The 13,211-nt window shown below is 44.0% G+C and overlaps 2 protein-coding genes and 1 long non-coding RNA gene across 7 annotated transcripts in view; 2 read left to right on the top strand and 1 right to left on the bottom strand.

The window, feature by feature from the left end:
- LOC148123655 (vomeronasal type-2 receptor 26-like) overlaps positions 1–13,211 on the top strand; it is a 247,112-nt gene that overhangs the window by 175,442 nt on the left and 58,459 nt on the right. The window lies entirely within an intron of this gene.
- Positions 1–13,211, bottom strand: part of LOC148123656 (vomeronasal type-2 receptor 26-like) — a 148,485-nt gene that overhangs the window by 81,260 nt on the left and 54,014 nt on the right. For all 5 annotated transcript variants that reach the window (XR_015740599.1, XM_087919095.1, XM_087919096.1 and 2 more), the window contains 2 exons: positions 12,500–12,788; positions 5,277–6,071 (listed from right to left, as the gene is read on the bottom strand). Coding sequence is in view for 4 of the 5 variants with exons in the window: in XM_087919095.1 (XP_087775221.1) it covers positions 5,277–6,071; positions 12,500–12,788 (1,084 nt within the window). In the remaining variant the exon portion in view is untranslated. The remainder of the gene's footprint in view (positions 1–5,276; positions 6,072–12,499; positions 12,789–13,211) is intronic.
- Positions 1–13,211, top strand: part of LOC148123657 (uncharacterized) — a 133,298-nt gene that overhangs the window by 74,936 nt on the left and 45,151 nt on the right. The window lies entirely within an intron of this gene.

The following is a 13,211-nucleotide window of genomic DNA, read 5'->3' as shown; positions in this document are numbered from 1 at the left end:
TTATTATTATTTGTAATGCTGGTCTCTGAATGTAATAAAAGTGGACTGGATAAAGGAGGAAGCTGTGTTGGAGACATTTGCCATCTTGAATTATTTGTACATGAATATATGTTTATGAAAACAATCCCAGAATTGTACTTCACTGCAACCTGAAACTGAGTCTTGAAGAAAGACAAGGAGGAGATTATGAGAGCAGCTTCTCCAACTTACAAAATCTCTCAGTTGGACAAGGGAGGATTCAACACTCTTCCAATGACTGAAAGAGGTGTTGGGAGTTAAAACCCTTCTCATTCGTAGGAAAATAAAATATTTTAGGATATACTAAAAAGGCAGAATATATTTCCCCTAAAAAGAAAAGTAGAAACTCAGAGAGGCTGAAACTCAGCCCCCCTCCCACCTTTGCTGATGGACCATTACTCTGGCCTAGGCCACTCTATTTTACATAACAAAGATCTACTCCAGGTAAAGCTCAAAAGGAACTGCCCAAAGCCCTTTCATTACATCACCATCCAGCCAGGCTCAGCCAAGCCTGGAACTCAGGACAGCCTACAGAGTTGGCCCTGCATGGCCCCATGGGAGTCTGGCAAGCGATCAGAATACAAGCTCAAATTCAAATCCCAAGAGTTGCACAGTTGCACTTAAAACAGTTGCACTCTCAGGATCTCAGCCCTTCTTTCCTCCACCAAGGCATGTCCTCCTGTCCACCATTAAACCATGTTTCCAAGCAGTCACTGTTATGTCCCTGGAACTCTAAGGAGTTCCCACTCAGGTCTGTTCGCATTGCGGGGGCGGCTGCCCCCTCGCTCATTGGTTGGTTCTCCCCAGCAGCCAGCTATAAAAGCAGGCTGCGGGGTCCAACCAGTCACTGATCGCTGCGAGCCAGTTCCAGGCTTGGCTAGCACGTTCAGTCCTTTATTATCACAATAAAGTATTTGTTGCACTCATGCTCTGGTTCAGCCTCTCATTACCCAAACTTAACACTGGCGACGAGGATGGGATGGCTACCAGAGGCACAATGCAACCGCTGAATCACTAGCCGCCGATCCGTAGCCAGAGAGAACGATCGGCAGGCGATAGAGCAAATGCTGATCCGCAGCCAGAGAGAGCGGTCAGCAAGCAACGCGACGAACGCTGATCCGCAGCCAGAGAAAGCGGTCAGCAAGCAACGAAAGTGAGAAGCGTCTGTAGCCGCTTGTTAGCCAAGCTACAGGGAAAGTGAAGCGCTGGGAGCCGCAGCCGCTGTTTCTTTAGGCGCGAAATTCAAACGGCTGTCATTTGAATTTCTGCCCTAAAAGTACAGCGCGGTGCTGTAATTCAAAGTCACTGACGCCACGCAGGCGCCAATTTCAAAACGCTGCCAACGGCCGGCAGCCTAACCTCGTGTTTAGCCCAGAGAGAGAGAGGGTTGTGAAAAGCCTCTCCAGAGCTGAAATCACTTGCCTGCCACAGGCACAAGAAACCTTCCTGCTGCTGCCCCAGAGAGATTTTTCCAACAGATTATACAACCTGATTTCCTCACTATGAATTCCAATCCAGTCTTCCCAGCGTTCAAGCCGGATGAGGAGAAGTGGGAGTCATACAAGAACCGCTTTAACCATTACATCGACGCAATTGGGCTGGCTGATGCAGGGGAGCACCGGAAAAATCATATTTCCTGATCTACTGTGGAGCCATCGTCTTTGACACTGCCACAGCACTCGTGGCTCCACGTGAGTTAAAAAACGTTCCATGGTCAGAACTGTTAGAAATCCTTACTAACCACTATTCTCCCAGACCCTCACAGATTGCCAGGCGATTCACCTTCCGTATGAGGAAGCAATCAGACAAAGAGACCATCAACCAGTACATGGCCGCCTCAGGACTGCAGCACTCCATTGTGGGTTTGGAACCTACCTGGAGGACATGCTCCTCGATCAGCTAGTCTCATGGAGTCAAGGATCTCCACCTCCAAAGGCGCCTACTCGCTAAGAAGGACCTCAACCTCGCACAAGCCATCGAGGAGGCCCTGGCAGCAGAGCTGGCAGCACACTCAGCCACTGAAATCCATGGTCCTACTTCCAAGCTAACGACAGTTCCAGTCCACTCCGAGGAGGTGGTCATAGAGGAAGGCCCCAGTGATGAAACCGACATCCACCGCCTCACCAATGCCAGGCAACCGCAGGTAGGAGCCAAGCAAGAAAGCATCAGTCCACCCAAGCACATCACCCTGTGCCTATCCTGTGGTGGATCTCACCCGAGGGCCACCTGCAAATTCAAAGGAGCCACCTGCAACATCTGCCACAAAAAGGGGCACATCGCAAGAGTCTGTCAAGCCTCTCACAACTCAGCACAAAGGCACCCTCCCTTCTCACATTCTGGACCTCAGAGGCAAGTATTGAACTGTCGCACTCACCACCATGCCAAGCACACTTGCCATACCATTAGTAAAATCTCTCTCTCCGTTTTGTTAGAAGGTAAACCTTGTCGCATGGAGGTTGACACAGGGTCAGCGCTCTCAATTATCTCGTGGAGCACCCTCAAGAGGCTACAGCCCAGGCTATCAAGAAGCCGGCTCCAGAAGTGCCAGTTTAGCCTGAAGGACTACCAGGGGAAGGACATTCCTGTAATCGGCAGAGGCAAGTTCCTTGTCAATTTTAAAACTTTCAAAGGTCACCTACCTCTAGTGGTAGTTAACGGCAACCTCCAAAGCAGAACTGCAGGCCTTCTTGGGGCTATTGAATTTTTACGCATCCTTCCTGCCCCATAAAGCATCAGTGGCAGAACCCCTGCACAGACTGTTGGATAAAAAATCGCCTTGGCACTGGGGTCACAAAGAAGACTCCGCTTTTCACGCCGTCAAATCACTACTCACGTCAGAGGCGGTCCTTATTCAGTTCGACCCCAACCTTCCATTAGTGCTAGCAGCAGATGCATCCCCTTTTGGAATTGGGGCAGTGTTAAGCCACAGGCTCCCCAATGGCTCCGAGGCTCCCATCGCTTTTTTTTTCCAGGACGCTCTCTGCGACAGAGCACAATTATAGCCAAATCGATAAGGAAGCTCTAGCAGCTGTCGCAGCAGTGAAGAAATTTCACGAATTTCTCTTTGGCCACTTTTTCGAGCTGGTCACGGATCATAAGCCTCTCCTGGGTCTACTAGCTGGGGACAAACAGACCCCTCAAGTCCTGTCTCCTAGAATGACGAGATGGACCCTTTTCCTAGCGGCATACTCGTATAGACTCATACACCATCCAGGTAAAACATTGTCCCATGCAGACGCCCTCAGCCGCTGCCCCCTGCCGGCTCCAGCTGAAGACCCTGCACCGGTCCATGCTATCTTTGAGGTCACCCAATTGGACCTCCCCATCACTGCCCTTGACATTGCGGCCAAATCCAAGACTGACACAACGATCGCCCAGGTACTGGACTGGGTGAGGAGGGGGTGGCCGGGCGGTGATGTTGAAAACAAATTTACACCTTTCAAGACCCGCCTACAGGAATTATCCAGTTTGCAGGGCTGTTTGCTGTGGGGCACCCGAGTGGTCATCCCGACCTCACTGCGTACCCGAGTTCTGGAGGCGTTGCACGAGGGGCACCCTGGCATCGTCAGAATGAAGGCATTAGCACGCAGCTACGTATGGTGGCCGGGCCTCGTTGAAGACATCATCAGATGGGTAAGCTCCTGCCATCCCTGCCAGGAATCCCGTCCAGCCCCTCCAATTGCCACCCCCACTAAGTGGGAAAGCGCCAGCGCTCCGTGGTCCAGAATCCACATCGACCTAGCCGGCCCGTTGCATGGAAAAATGTTCCTGGTGGTCGTGGACTCCTACTCTAAGTGGATTGACGTGGCACAACTATCCACAACCACCACACTAGCGATTACCAAGGTATTAACTCGCCTGTTTGTAACACACGGGCTTCCAGACTCTATTGTTTCCAACAATGGCCCCCAGTTCGCATCAGCCGAGTTCAGCCGTTTGCTGCCAACCTGGGCATCCGCCACATCTTCACGGCCCCATTTCATCCTGCCAGTAACGGATTGGCTGAAAGAGCCGTTAGGACCACTAAAGAAGCTCTAGCTAGGTTCAGCAAGGAAGACTGGCACCACAGACTCTCCCGTTTCCTGATGAGCCAGCACTCAACTCCGTGCACAGTCACTAATAAGTCCCCAGCTGAGCTCCTGATGGGCAGACGCCTGCGGACTGTATTGGACAGGCTTCACCCACATTACTGCCCTGACTCTCCCTCGCTTCCACATCGGGGGTTAGGCATTTTGTCTTACAGGAAACCGTATTCATGAGGAACTTCGCTGGAGACCCTCTGTGGATCCCGGGCGAGATCGTGGCCATCACCGGACCCAGGTCATATCGGGTCAGACTGGAGGACGGCCGAGTCTGGAGAAGGCACCTGGACCAGCTGCGGAGGCGCCACAGCACTCTCGTCAGCAGTGACTCAGAATTACAGACCGGGCGAGGCCACAGCATCAACCCCACATCAGCACCAATTCCGGTGACCTGCTTACACCAGCAGCCGATCCAGGGAATCTGAACACGGATAGCGATGTCCAGATGGCTGACCAGTCCGAACCAGTCAACGGGAGCGCGTCTCCAGTGACCAGCCCTACGAGTCCCGAGCCAACCCGAACCGAGGGACGCGTTCGCGTGACTCCCTCACCGATCCTGCCTTCCCTACAGACTCTGAACTGACAGACAACCCACCAGAGTTGCGCCGTTCTGGGCGCCAGCATAAACCTCCTGCCTACCTCAAAGACTATGCGTGTTCGCATCTGGGGGAAAGGGGTGTTATGTCCCTGGAACTCTAAGGAGTTCCCACTCAGGTCCGTTCACGTTGCGGGGGCGGCTGTCCCCTCGCTCATTGGTTGGTTCTCCCCAGCAGCCAGCTATAAAAGCAGGCTGCGGGGTCCAACCAGTCGCTGATCGCTGCGAGCCAGTTCCAGGCTTGGCTAGCACGTTCAGTCCTTTATTATCACAATAAAGTATTTGTTGCACTCATGCTCTGGTTCAGCCTCTCATTACCCAAACTTAACAGTCACCATGTTTCCAGCATCTTTCTTCCCCACTTGGAACCGAACCCAGAAGGAGATTTCTTCCAACAGAGGCTAGACAGGAACTTCAGATCTGCTCCCTGTTATTCCGGAGCGTCACATAGGAGAAATTAGATGGTGCAAATCTCTTGACCTTTTGCAGCACAAGAAGGTTGAGATGTTCCCTTCCGTCTATTTTGGGTTATTTCTCCAAAGGATCTCAGATGAATGGATCCCTATTGGGACCCCCCATACCTGCCACGGCTGCAGCCTCGGAGTCCCCAACCTCTTTTCTCCCTCCTTCCTTCCCCTCCTCGATCTGGAGGAATAAGCGGCATTCATGGCCTGGGCCAAAGTCTGAATGATACTGTAGCGATGACGGTCATTTATAATCCGTTTCCTGTTCCTTTTCTCCTGGGTCTCCAGTGGGGCTTTCTGGGTGCATCTTCTGCGGCCTTTGACAGAAAAGACGTGCTTGGAAAGGGAACAGCGGAAATAATGATCCTGAAACTGATCTTCCACAAAGAAATGGGGTTCAAAGGCAGCATCTGTTGGCCTTTTTTTATTCAGATAACCAAAACTCCAAATACTATGGATGTATTTGAGAGGTATGTGCTTCTCTATTGGATACGCTGCAAAACTTGTGAGGATCCAGACTTTCCCTTCAATGGATCCTGGCAAATGCATAAGTGCTTCATGGAAAGTAATAATTCTGTACCCGATGGGAATAAATTCTATGAAGTGGACAAAGACATTGACTCGTCTCCACTTAGAGAGGGCTTCCCTGAGGGGTGCTGTTTGTCCAGTTGTTGTGAATCGTTGTGATATAACCACACAAATTCCATTCCTGACAAGCATAGGAGGGAAAGTCCTCATGAAATTATCTCCATTTTCTGTGTCTGAAGCAAAGAGACCAATCAGGGTCCATCTGAAATGGAGGAGCAGCTGGACAATTGCTGGGTAGTGGAATCCTTCTTTGGGGAGCAATGGGTGGAAAAAGGGGAATCTCCTTTTATCACTCAGAGCCTCTGAAGGAATTCCAAGAGTGATCTGAAAAAGTAATGAAGAATAATGTTGAATATAGACATTTACATACTCGTAATACTACGTTCCGATTGGACAACCACTACCGCTTAGCGATTGGTGGTTAACAATGCATATTGATTGGCCGTCTAAACGGCGGGAGGTTTAAAATGATACCATTGGTTGTGAGCCGCAAGCAGCCACTATATAAGAGGCTGCTGCGGCTCAAGTTTAGTTGAAGTTACTGGCAGTTAATAAAGAGCTGAACTCAACTCCAGTCTCGAGTCTACTTTGTTCTGGCGACAGAACAAATAATATGTTATAATGTGGTCCAGATCAACTCCAAAATATTAGTTATTGACAAACCCAATTTTGTTCTGATGAACATATCAGAACAGTTTGTTCCTTAGTCACGGATTAAATATTTAAGACAGTTAAATATTTAACAAGATTGTCTATAAAAATGGAAGGCAAAATTGTTGGGTATATGGATACACCAACCAGGTTTGGGTTGAATAAATATGTAAACCTAGGTTTAAGTGTCTATGTAGCTTTAAGCACAAGAAACTGCAAAGTCATTGTGGGTGCGGTTGCAGGCAGTAATAAAGGTAGGAAGGGAAACGTAATAGACCCTGCTTCTGGATGCACCTGGTTCTGTTCCTGGTCTGCTGCCTGCTGGAACGTCTATCTGCTTACTTTGGAGGCTACTGTGCCAGATACCATTTCAACTGAACACAAGGACTGTTTGCCTGGTGAGCTGAGGATTCAGCGTTGTCTTTGAGAGAAAGGTATCGGGAGGAGAAGATTTACAAGCAGATAAAGACATTGTATTTACTGTTAATGGACTTGATAACTGGATGGGTATACTGGATAATGATATATGGACTGAATGACACTTCTTAATCTCTGTGTGTATTAAATAACTATTTTAAAACCACAAACAGTGTTTTTGTCTCCAGTGTGTGTATACTCTTGGGCCCACTCTCTCTCTCATTTGCCTGCCTGGCTTGACTGCTGCTGCATACTCTGCTTGGGGGTTTATCCCCAAACACTAACATTGGTTATGGGCCCAGCAGAGTGCACAGTCTAACTAACCAGGATATAGCAGTGAGAGTTGGTGGGAGTTGCACATTACTGTAAATACAAACTGTTTGTTAAATAGTTATTTTTCACAAGAGCAATGGCACAAGTAAATTTGCCAAGTCTGTCCATGATATCCAGACTAGATGGAACAAACTATGTTTCATGGTCAATGAAATGTAGTTTACTTCTACGAAGAGAAGGTTTGTGGAACATAATAACAAACCCACCAGATGTATCAAACTTAAATCCTAACGATGAAGAGGATTATAAACTGATACAGGACTATGAACGAAAGAATGAACAGGCTTTGTGCATCATAGGTCTCACCCTGTCTGACCAGCAACTCATTCATATCCGAGGAGTGGAAAATGCTGCAGACTGCTGGGAGAATCTCAAAAGGATTTATGTTCGAGACAGTGTAGGAGCTCATATCAATCTTACACGGAAGCTGTTTAGAACACATCTTGAGAAAAATGGAGACATGTTAACTCATTTAAACTGTATGAAAAGCATTTTTCAAGAATTACAAGAAAAAGAGCTTATCTTTAATGAGTTGCAACAAGTATACATCATACTGTCTTCTTTGGATCGAAGCTATGATGATTTTGTGACTGCATTAGAGGTATTGCCAAAAGACAGTTTATCAGTAACTGAGATTACCGGCAGGCTATTAGAAGAAGCCAGAAGAAGGTTTGAACGTGACCAGCTGAGAGAAAATAAGCCAAATAAAGAAGAGAAATTATCTTCAAAGCTGGAAAGAACCCAGCTGTGTAAAGGAAAGCACCCGGAAGAAGAGAATTTATCTTCGACGGCATACACAATTAAAAAGCGTTTTAATTGTGGAGGCAGAGGACATTTGGCAAGATTCTGCAGAAAAGGAAAAAGCCAGAATGTAAAGAAGCCAAAGAAATCCTTTGAACTGGCCATGTTTGGCAATTGTGATATGAAGAATGATTTATGGGTGGTGGACAGTGGTGCATCCCACTGCATCACGAGAGATAAGACAAAGTTTATAAAAATGTCTACAAGCTCTCAACGTATATCACTCGCAAATGGTTGGCACCTCAAGGCCAAGGGTGAAGGTATTGCTTATTGTCCATGTTTAAACCAGAATATAAAAATGTTGTATGTACCACAGTTAAAGATGAACTTACTTTCTGTAAGAGTATTAGATAAACTAGGATATGTAGTTACATTTAAGAATAATAAGTGCATACTGGAAAGAGACGGCAAAAAGGTAACTGCAGCTTTAAATGGAGCATTATATGTCTTACATGATAGTAAGAAAGGGGAGGCACAGACTGTATTTAATAATATCAAGCCTCATGATGAATGTATCCATTTATTGCATAGACGTTTGGGGCATGTGAATTTTAAAATGCTAAAACGTACAGTAGAGTTATCTGAAGGAATAAGGTTAAAACCCTGTGATAAGTATTTGCGTTGTAATGTCTGTTGTGAAGATAAGAGTAAAATAATGCCTGCAAATAGGCTAAATGGTTTCAAAACTAAAGAACCTTTAGAAGTAGTATTTGCAGACATTATAGGTCCAAAGAAACCCAGTATGGGGGTGCTCGATATATACTGAGCATTATGGACCATTACTCTAGATATGGGTTTTGCTACCTAATGAAAAGCAAAACTGAAACATATCAACATTTCTTCAACTGGTTAAAGTTTGCTGAAAGAAAAACCAAACGGCAAATTATAACCCTGGTGACAGATAATGGTACGGAATTTGTCAATAGCAAATTCCAGAATAGGTTAAAGGCAGCTGGAATAGCTCATAAGACATCTGCACCATACAGACCACAGCACAATGCATATATTGAAAGGCGAGGCCAAACATTGCAGGCGATGACCCGTACTATGTTAACTGATTCTGGGTTACCTGATTCTTTGTGGGGGGAGGCCACAATGTGTGCTAATCATTTATTAAATAATGTGGTTAACTCAACCACTGGTGAAATACCATTCACCATGTGGCATGGCAGGAAGCCTGATTTGAGTTACCTGCACACATTTGGTGCACCAGCATGGGTGCATATCCCTACACAACTCAGGCGTAAAGGGCAACACAGAGCTAAACAATTATTCTTCGTTGGTTATCAAGCTAACCATAGGGCATATAGATTTTGGGAGAAAGGCACATCTAAGGTGTTATGTAGTGCCAATGCCCAATTTCTAGAGCACGTAGGATGGGATAAGTTAGAGCAGGATAGCAATAACGAAGTGGTTATTGAATCATACAGAAATCCCATTAAGTATCCCTGTAACTTTAAAAATAATGTAAAGGAAGAAGTACAGGAAGAAGTACAGCCCCTAGAGGAAGAAATAGCTGAAGATGAGGAACAGGTAGTAACTCAACCAAGCCCAGTAATACCCAGAAGGACTACACGTATTTCTAGACCGCCTGATAGATACCAGGCTAATACAGTGTGCCAGGAAAATAGAATCCCAAATACTGTGGATGAGATTAAAAGATATCCTTCTAAAGAGAAAGAAAATTGGTATGCAGCTATCAATAAAGAATTGAAGTCTCTGAAGGATATGAAAGTGTATGAAAATGTGAGATTACCTAGTAATGAAAAACCCATTGGCTGCAAATGGATTTTTAAAATAAAAACAGATAAGGATGGAAACACAATCCATAAGGCAAGGTTAGTAGCCCAAGGCTTTAGACAAAGTGCAAAAGACTATGATGAAGTATTTGCACCTAGTCTGAAAGCAGCAACTTTAAGGGCAGCATTAGTGTGGGCAGCAAGCAAGCAATATATAGTTAACCATTTAGATGTGGAAACTGCTTACTTGCATGCTCCACTAAGACATACTGTTTATATGAAAAGGCCTAATGGATGTAAAGGAGACAATGATAATGATTGTTGGTTATTAAAGAAGAGCCTTTATGGTCTTAAACAATCGGGCTATGAATGGAACCAGTATATTGTAAAGGAACTGACCAATATAGGGTTTAAAGCTGGTTTAGCCGATCCATGTCTATTTAAGAGAGAAAAGAATGGGAAAATATCATTATTATTGTTGTTTACTGATGATATTGCTCTGATAACTAAGACTAATGATGAAGCAAATGAAATAATAACATCATTAGCCAAGAAAATAAAAATCAAGCAATTAGGGGAGATAAAGAGATATCTAGGATTGAATATACTGAGAACACAGAAAGGTTTTAGGATATCTCAGGAAGATAAGATATCTAAATTGCTAATAGATTATAAGATGGAACTTTGTAAGCCTGCAAAGACTCCAATGAGTCAGGATATTTGCAAAATGGATACACAAAGTCCCAAATGTGATAAGGAACTATATCAATCCTTGGTTGGTAGCTTATCATATATTAGCAATTGGTCAAGGCCAGATATTGCTTTTAGTATTAATCAGCTGGCACGACACAATAATGACCCGCTTCAATGTCACTGGATAGCATTGAAAAGAATCTTAAGATATCTTAAAGGTACATTACACCATGCACTGTATTTAGAACCAAAAGGTGATCTCATATTGAATGCTTATGCAGATGCTAGTTTTGCAGCAGAAAGAGATACTAGAAAGTCGACTTCAGGAACAGCCATAATGCTGGGTAAGACATTAATAGGCTGGAAGTCTATAAGGCAACAGCATATAAGTTTGTCTACTATGGAGGCAGAATTCTCCTGTTTATCTTTATTGTGTACTGAGTTAATTATGTACAAACAAATGTTGAAGGATATGGGTATAACTGTAAATTACCCTATAGTAGTACATGAAGATAATCAGGCAGCAATTCAAATGGCCACTAATATTACAGTTAAAACGAGAAGTAAACATACAGATTTGAGGTATCTTAATGTAAGACAATCTGTACAGAGTAAATTGATACAGCTGGAGTACTGCATGTCGGAGGACAATGTAGCTGATCATTTTACTAAAGCCCAAGGTGCCATTAAGCATCTAGAGAGTTGTGAAAAAATATGGGTTTAGAATGTAAAGGCATTACATATTTATGTCACCCAAAAGGGGAGAATGTTGGGTATATGGATACACCAACCAGGTTTGGGTTGAATAAATATGTAAACCTAGGTTTAAGTGTCTATGTAGCTTTAAGCACAAGAAACTGCAATGTCATTGTGGGTGCGGTTGCAGGCAGTAATAAAGGTAGGAAGGGAAACGTAATAGACCCTGCTTCTGGATGCACCTGGTTCTGTTCCTAGTCTGCTGCCTGCTGGAACGTCTATCTGCTTACTTTTGGAGGCTACTGTGCCAGATACCATTTCAACTGAACACAAGGACTGTTTGCCTGGTGAGCTGAGGATTCAGCGTTGTCTTTGAGAGAAAGGTATCGGGAGGAGAAGATTTACAAGCAGATAAAGACATTGTATTTACTGTTAATGGACTTGATAACTGGATGGGTATACTGGATAATGATATATGGACTGAATGACACTTCTTAATCTCTGTGTGTATTAAATAACTATTTTAAAACCACAAACAGTGTTTTTGTCTCCAGTGTGTGTATACTCTTGGGCCCACTCTCTCTCTCATTTGCCTGCCTGGCTTGACTGCTGCTGCATACTCTGCTTGGGGGTTTATCCCCAAACACTAACAAAAATCATATTAAATAAAAAACAATTAAAATCCAATGTAAATTTCTGTGTCACTCCTACAATTCAAACTATTAGATTCAAATGAGCAGATGTCAAATACAATGTTTGGATCTAAGATATAGGGCAGTTTTATGTGCTATTTCTGAGTACTGAACCTTCTTTCTCAGCTTCTATATCCCAAATTCTTTCTGGAACAATTTTTCAGCTTCTTCTCCAGATGTACAAGAGACTAAGAGACCGCAACTCCTAACACAAATTGTCAGTTGTACAATCCAATAAGTCTTTAATTGAAATGTTGCCTGTTTTGGGACTCGCTTTAATTTTAAACCAATAATTATATACCCTGAATTTATACAAAGTAGAAATATTATAAATTCATAACTTACTGTATTTCCTTTTATCCACCTCAAAGATACTCTTCAGATCCTGTGATCTCTATAATTTTTTATACATAGACAGGACTCTTGCCAACTTCATTCCAATTGGATAAGGCAGATATTATTGATATGGGAAAATGAACATGCTAATGGAGGACCTCAAAACCTGGATAGTTTTTCAATAGTTGAATATTCAGTAGAATATCCTGTATAAGGACCTTATGGCTCTTCAGGCCTTTAATGGTGAATTTGAAGATGAACATAATCGACTAAAACATAGTTTATATGTTCCCTAATATTCTGAAAAGCTGCTCTTGAATTATATGAAGATATTGGATCTGTTGTTCATCCCCACCACCCCACTCACCTTAGATAGAGAAAAACACACACAAACCTGTGGGACTTTGTAGGTGCCTCCTAATGTTGACATCTGGATGGAGATGTCCCTGAGAACTTTATCAATCAGAGCCAGGAGGTTCTCCTTCCTCCCACAGCCGTAGTTGGGGACATTGGCTTCTCCAGTGGAAAGAATGTCCAGCAAGGCATCTGAAGTGCGTAAGGTGCTCAAATGGTTGTCATGGATGTTGTAGCCCAGGGTGAGATTGTGCAGGAGCTGGGAATTCTTGTGGAGCATTTTAACAGCAAAAATTGACATTAGGGTATTTGTTAGATCAGAACTCTCCCTATTGTAAAAACAATATTCATGTTATTATATTCAATAGTAACAACAAATGTTTTTAAAATATATAATCCTTCACAAACCTACTAAGCCTTAGACCAACATTGATCCAAATTGGATGATCAATTATGCAAATGAGAGAGGCAACTACAATTGTTTCAATTGCTACTTAAACAAAGGTCATTATTCAAGTGATGAACTCAGGAATGAACCGAGAAAGGAAAATCATCTGGATTTCATTCAGGTCCTTTTAAAACTTCATCTTTGGATTTTACTCTCTTCCACAAAGTAAGGCAAAAGAGGGAAGCCGTGGAAATAAAAATCATTCAGGAAATTAGACAGGTCCTGAGGTACAAAAATAAGTGACATAAGAAGAAAAGAAGGAGAGTGTTAGAATTGCACATGGAGGGAGTGCAACTCCATCACC

This window comes from Pseudonaja textilis, unplaced genomic scaffold (assembly GCF_049901715.1).
Source record: "Pseudonaja textilis isolate UNSWEBS1 unplaced genomic scaffold, rPseTex1.2 PTEXSCF26, whole genome shotgun sequence".
Lineage (NCBI taxonomy): Eukaryota > Metazoa > Chordata > Lepidosauria > Squamata > Elapidae > Pseudonaja > Pseudonaja textilis.
The sequence above is the reverse complement of the archived record's forward strand: the minus strand, read 5'-3'. Positions and strand labels throughout refer to the sequence as shown.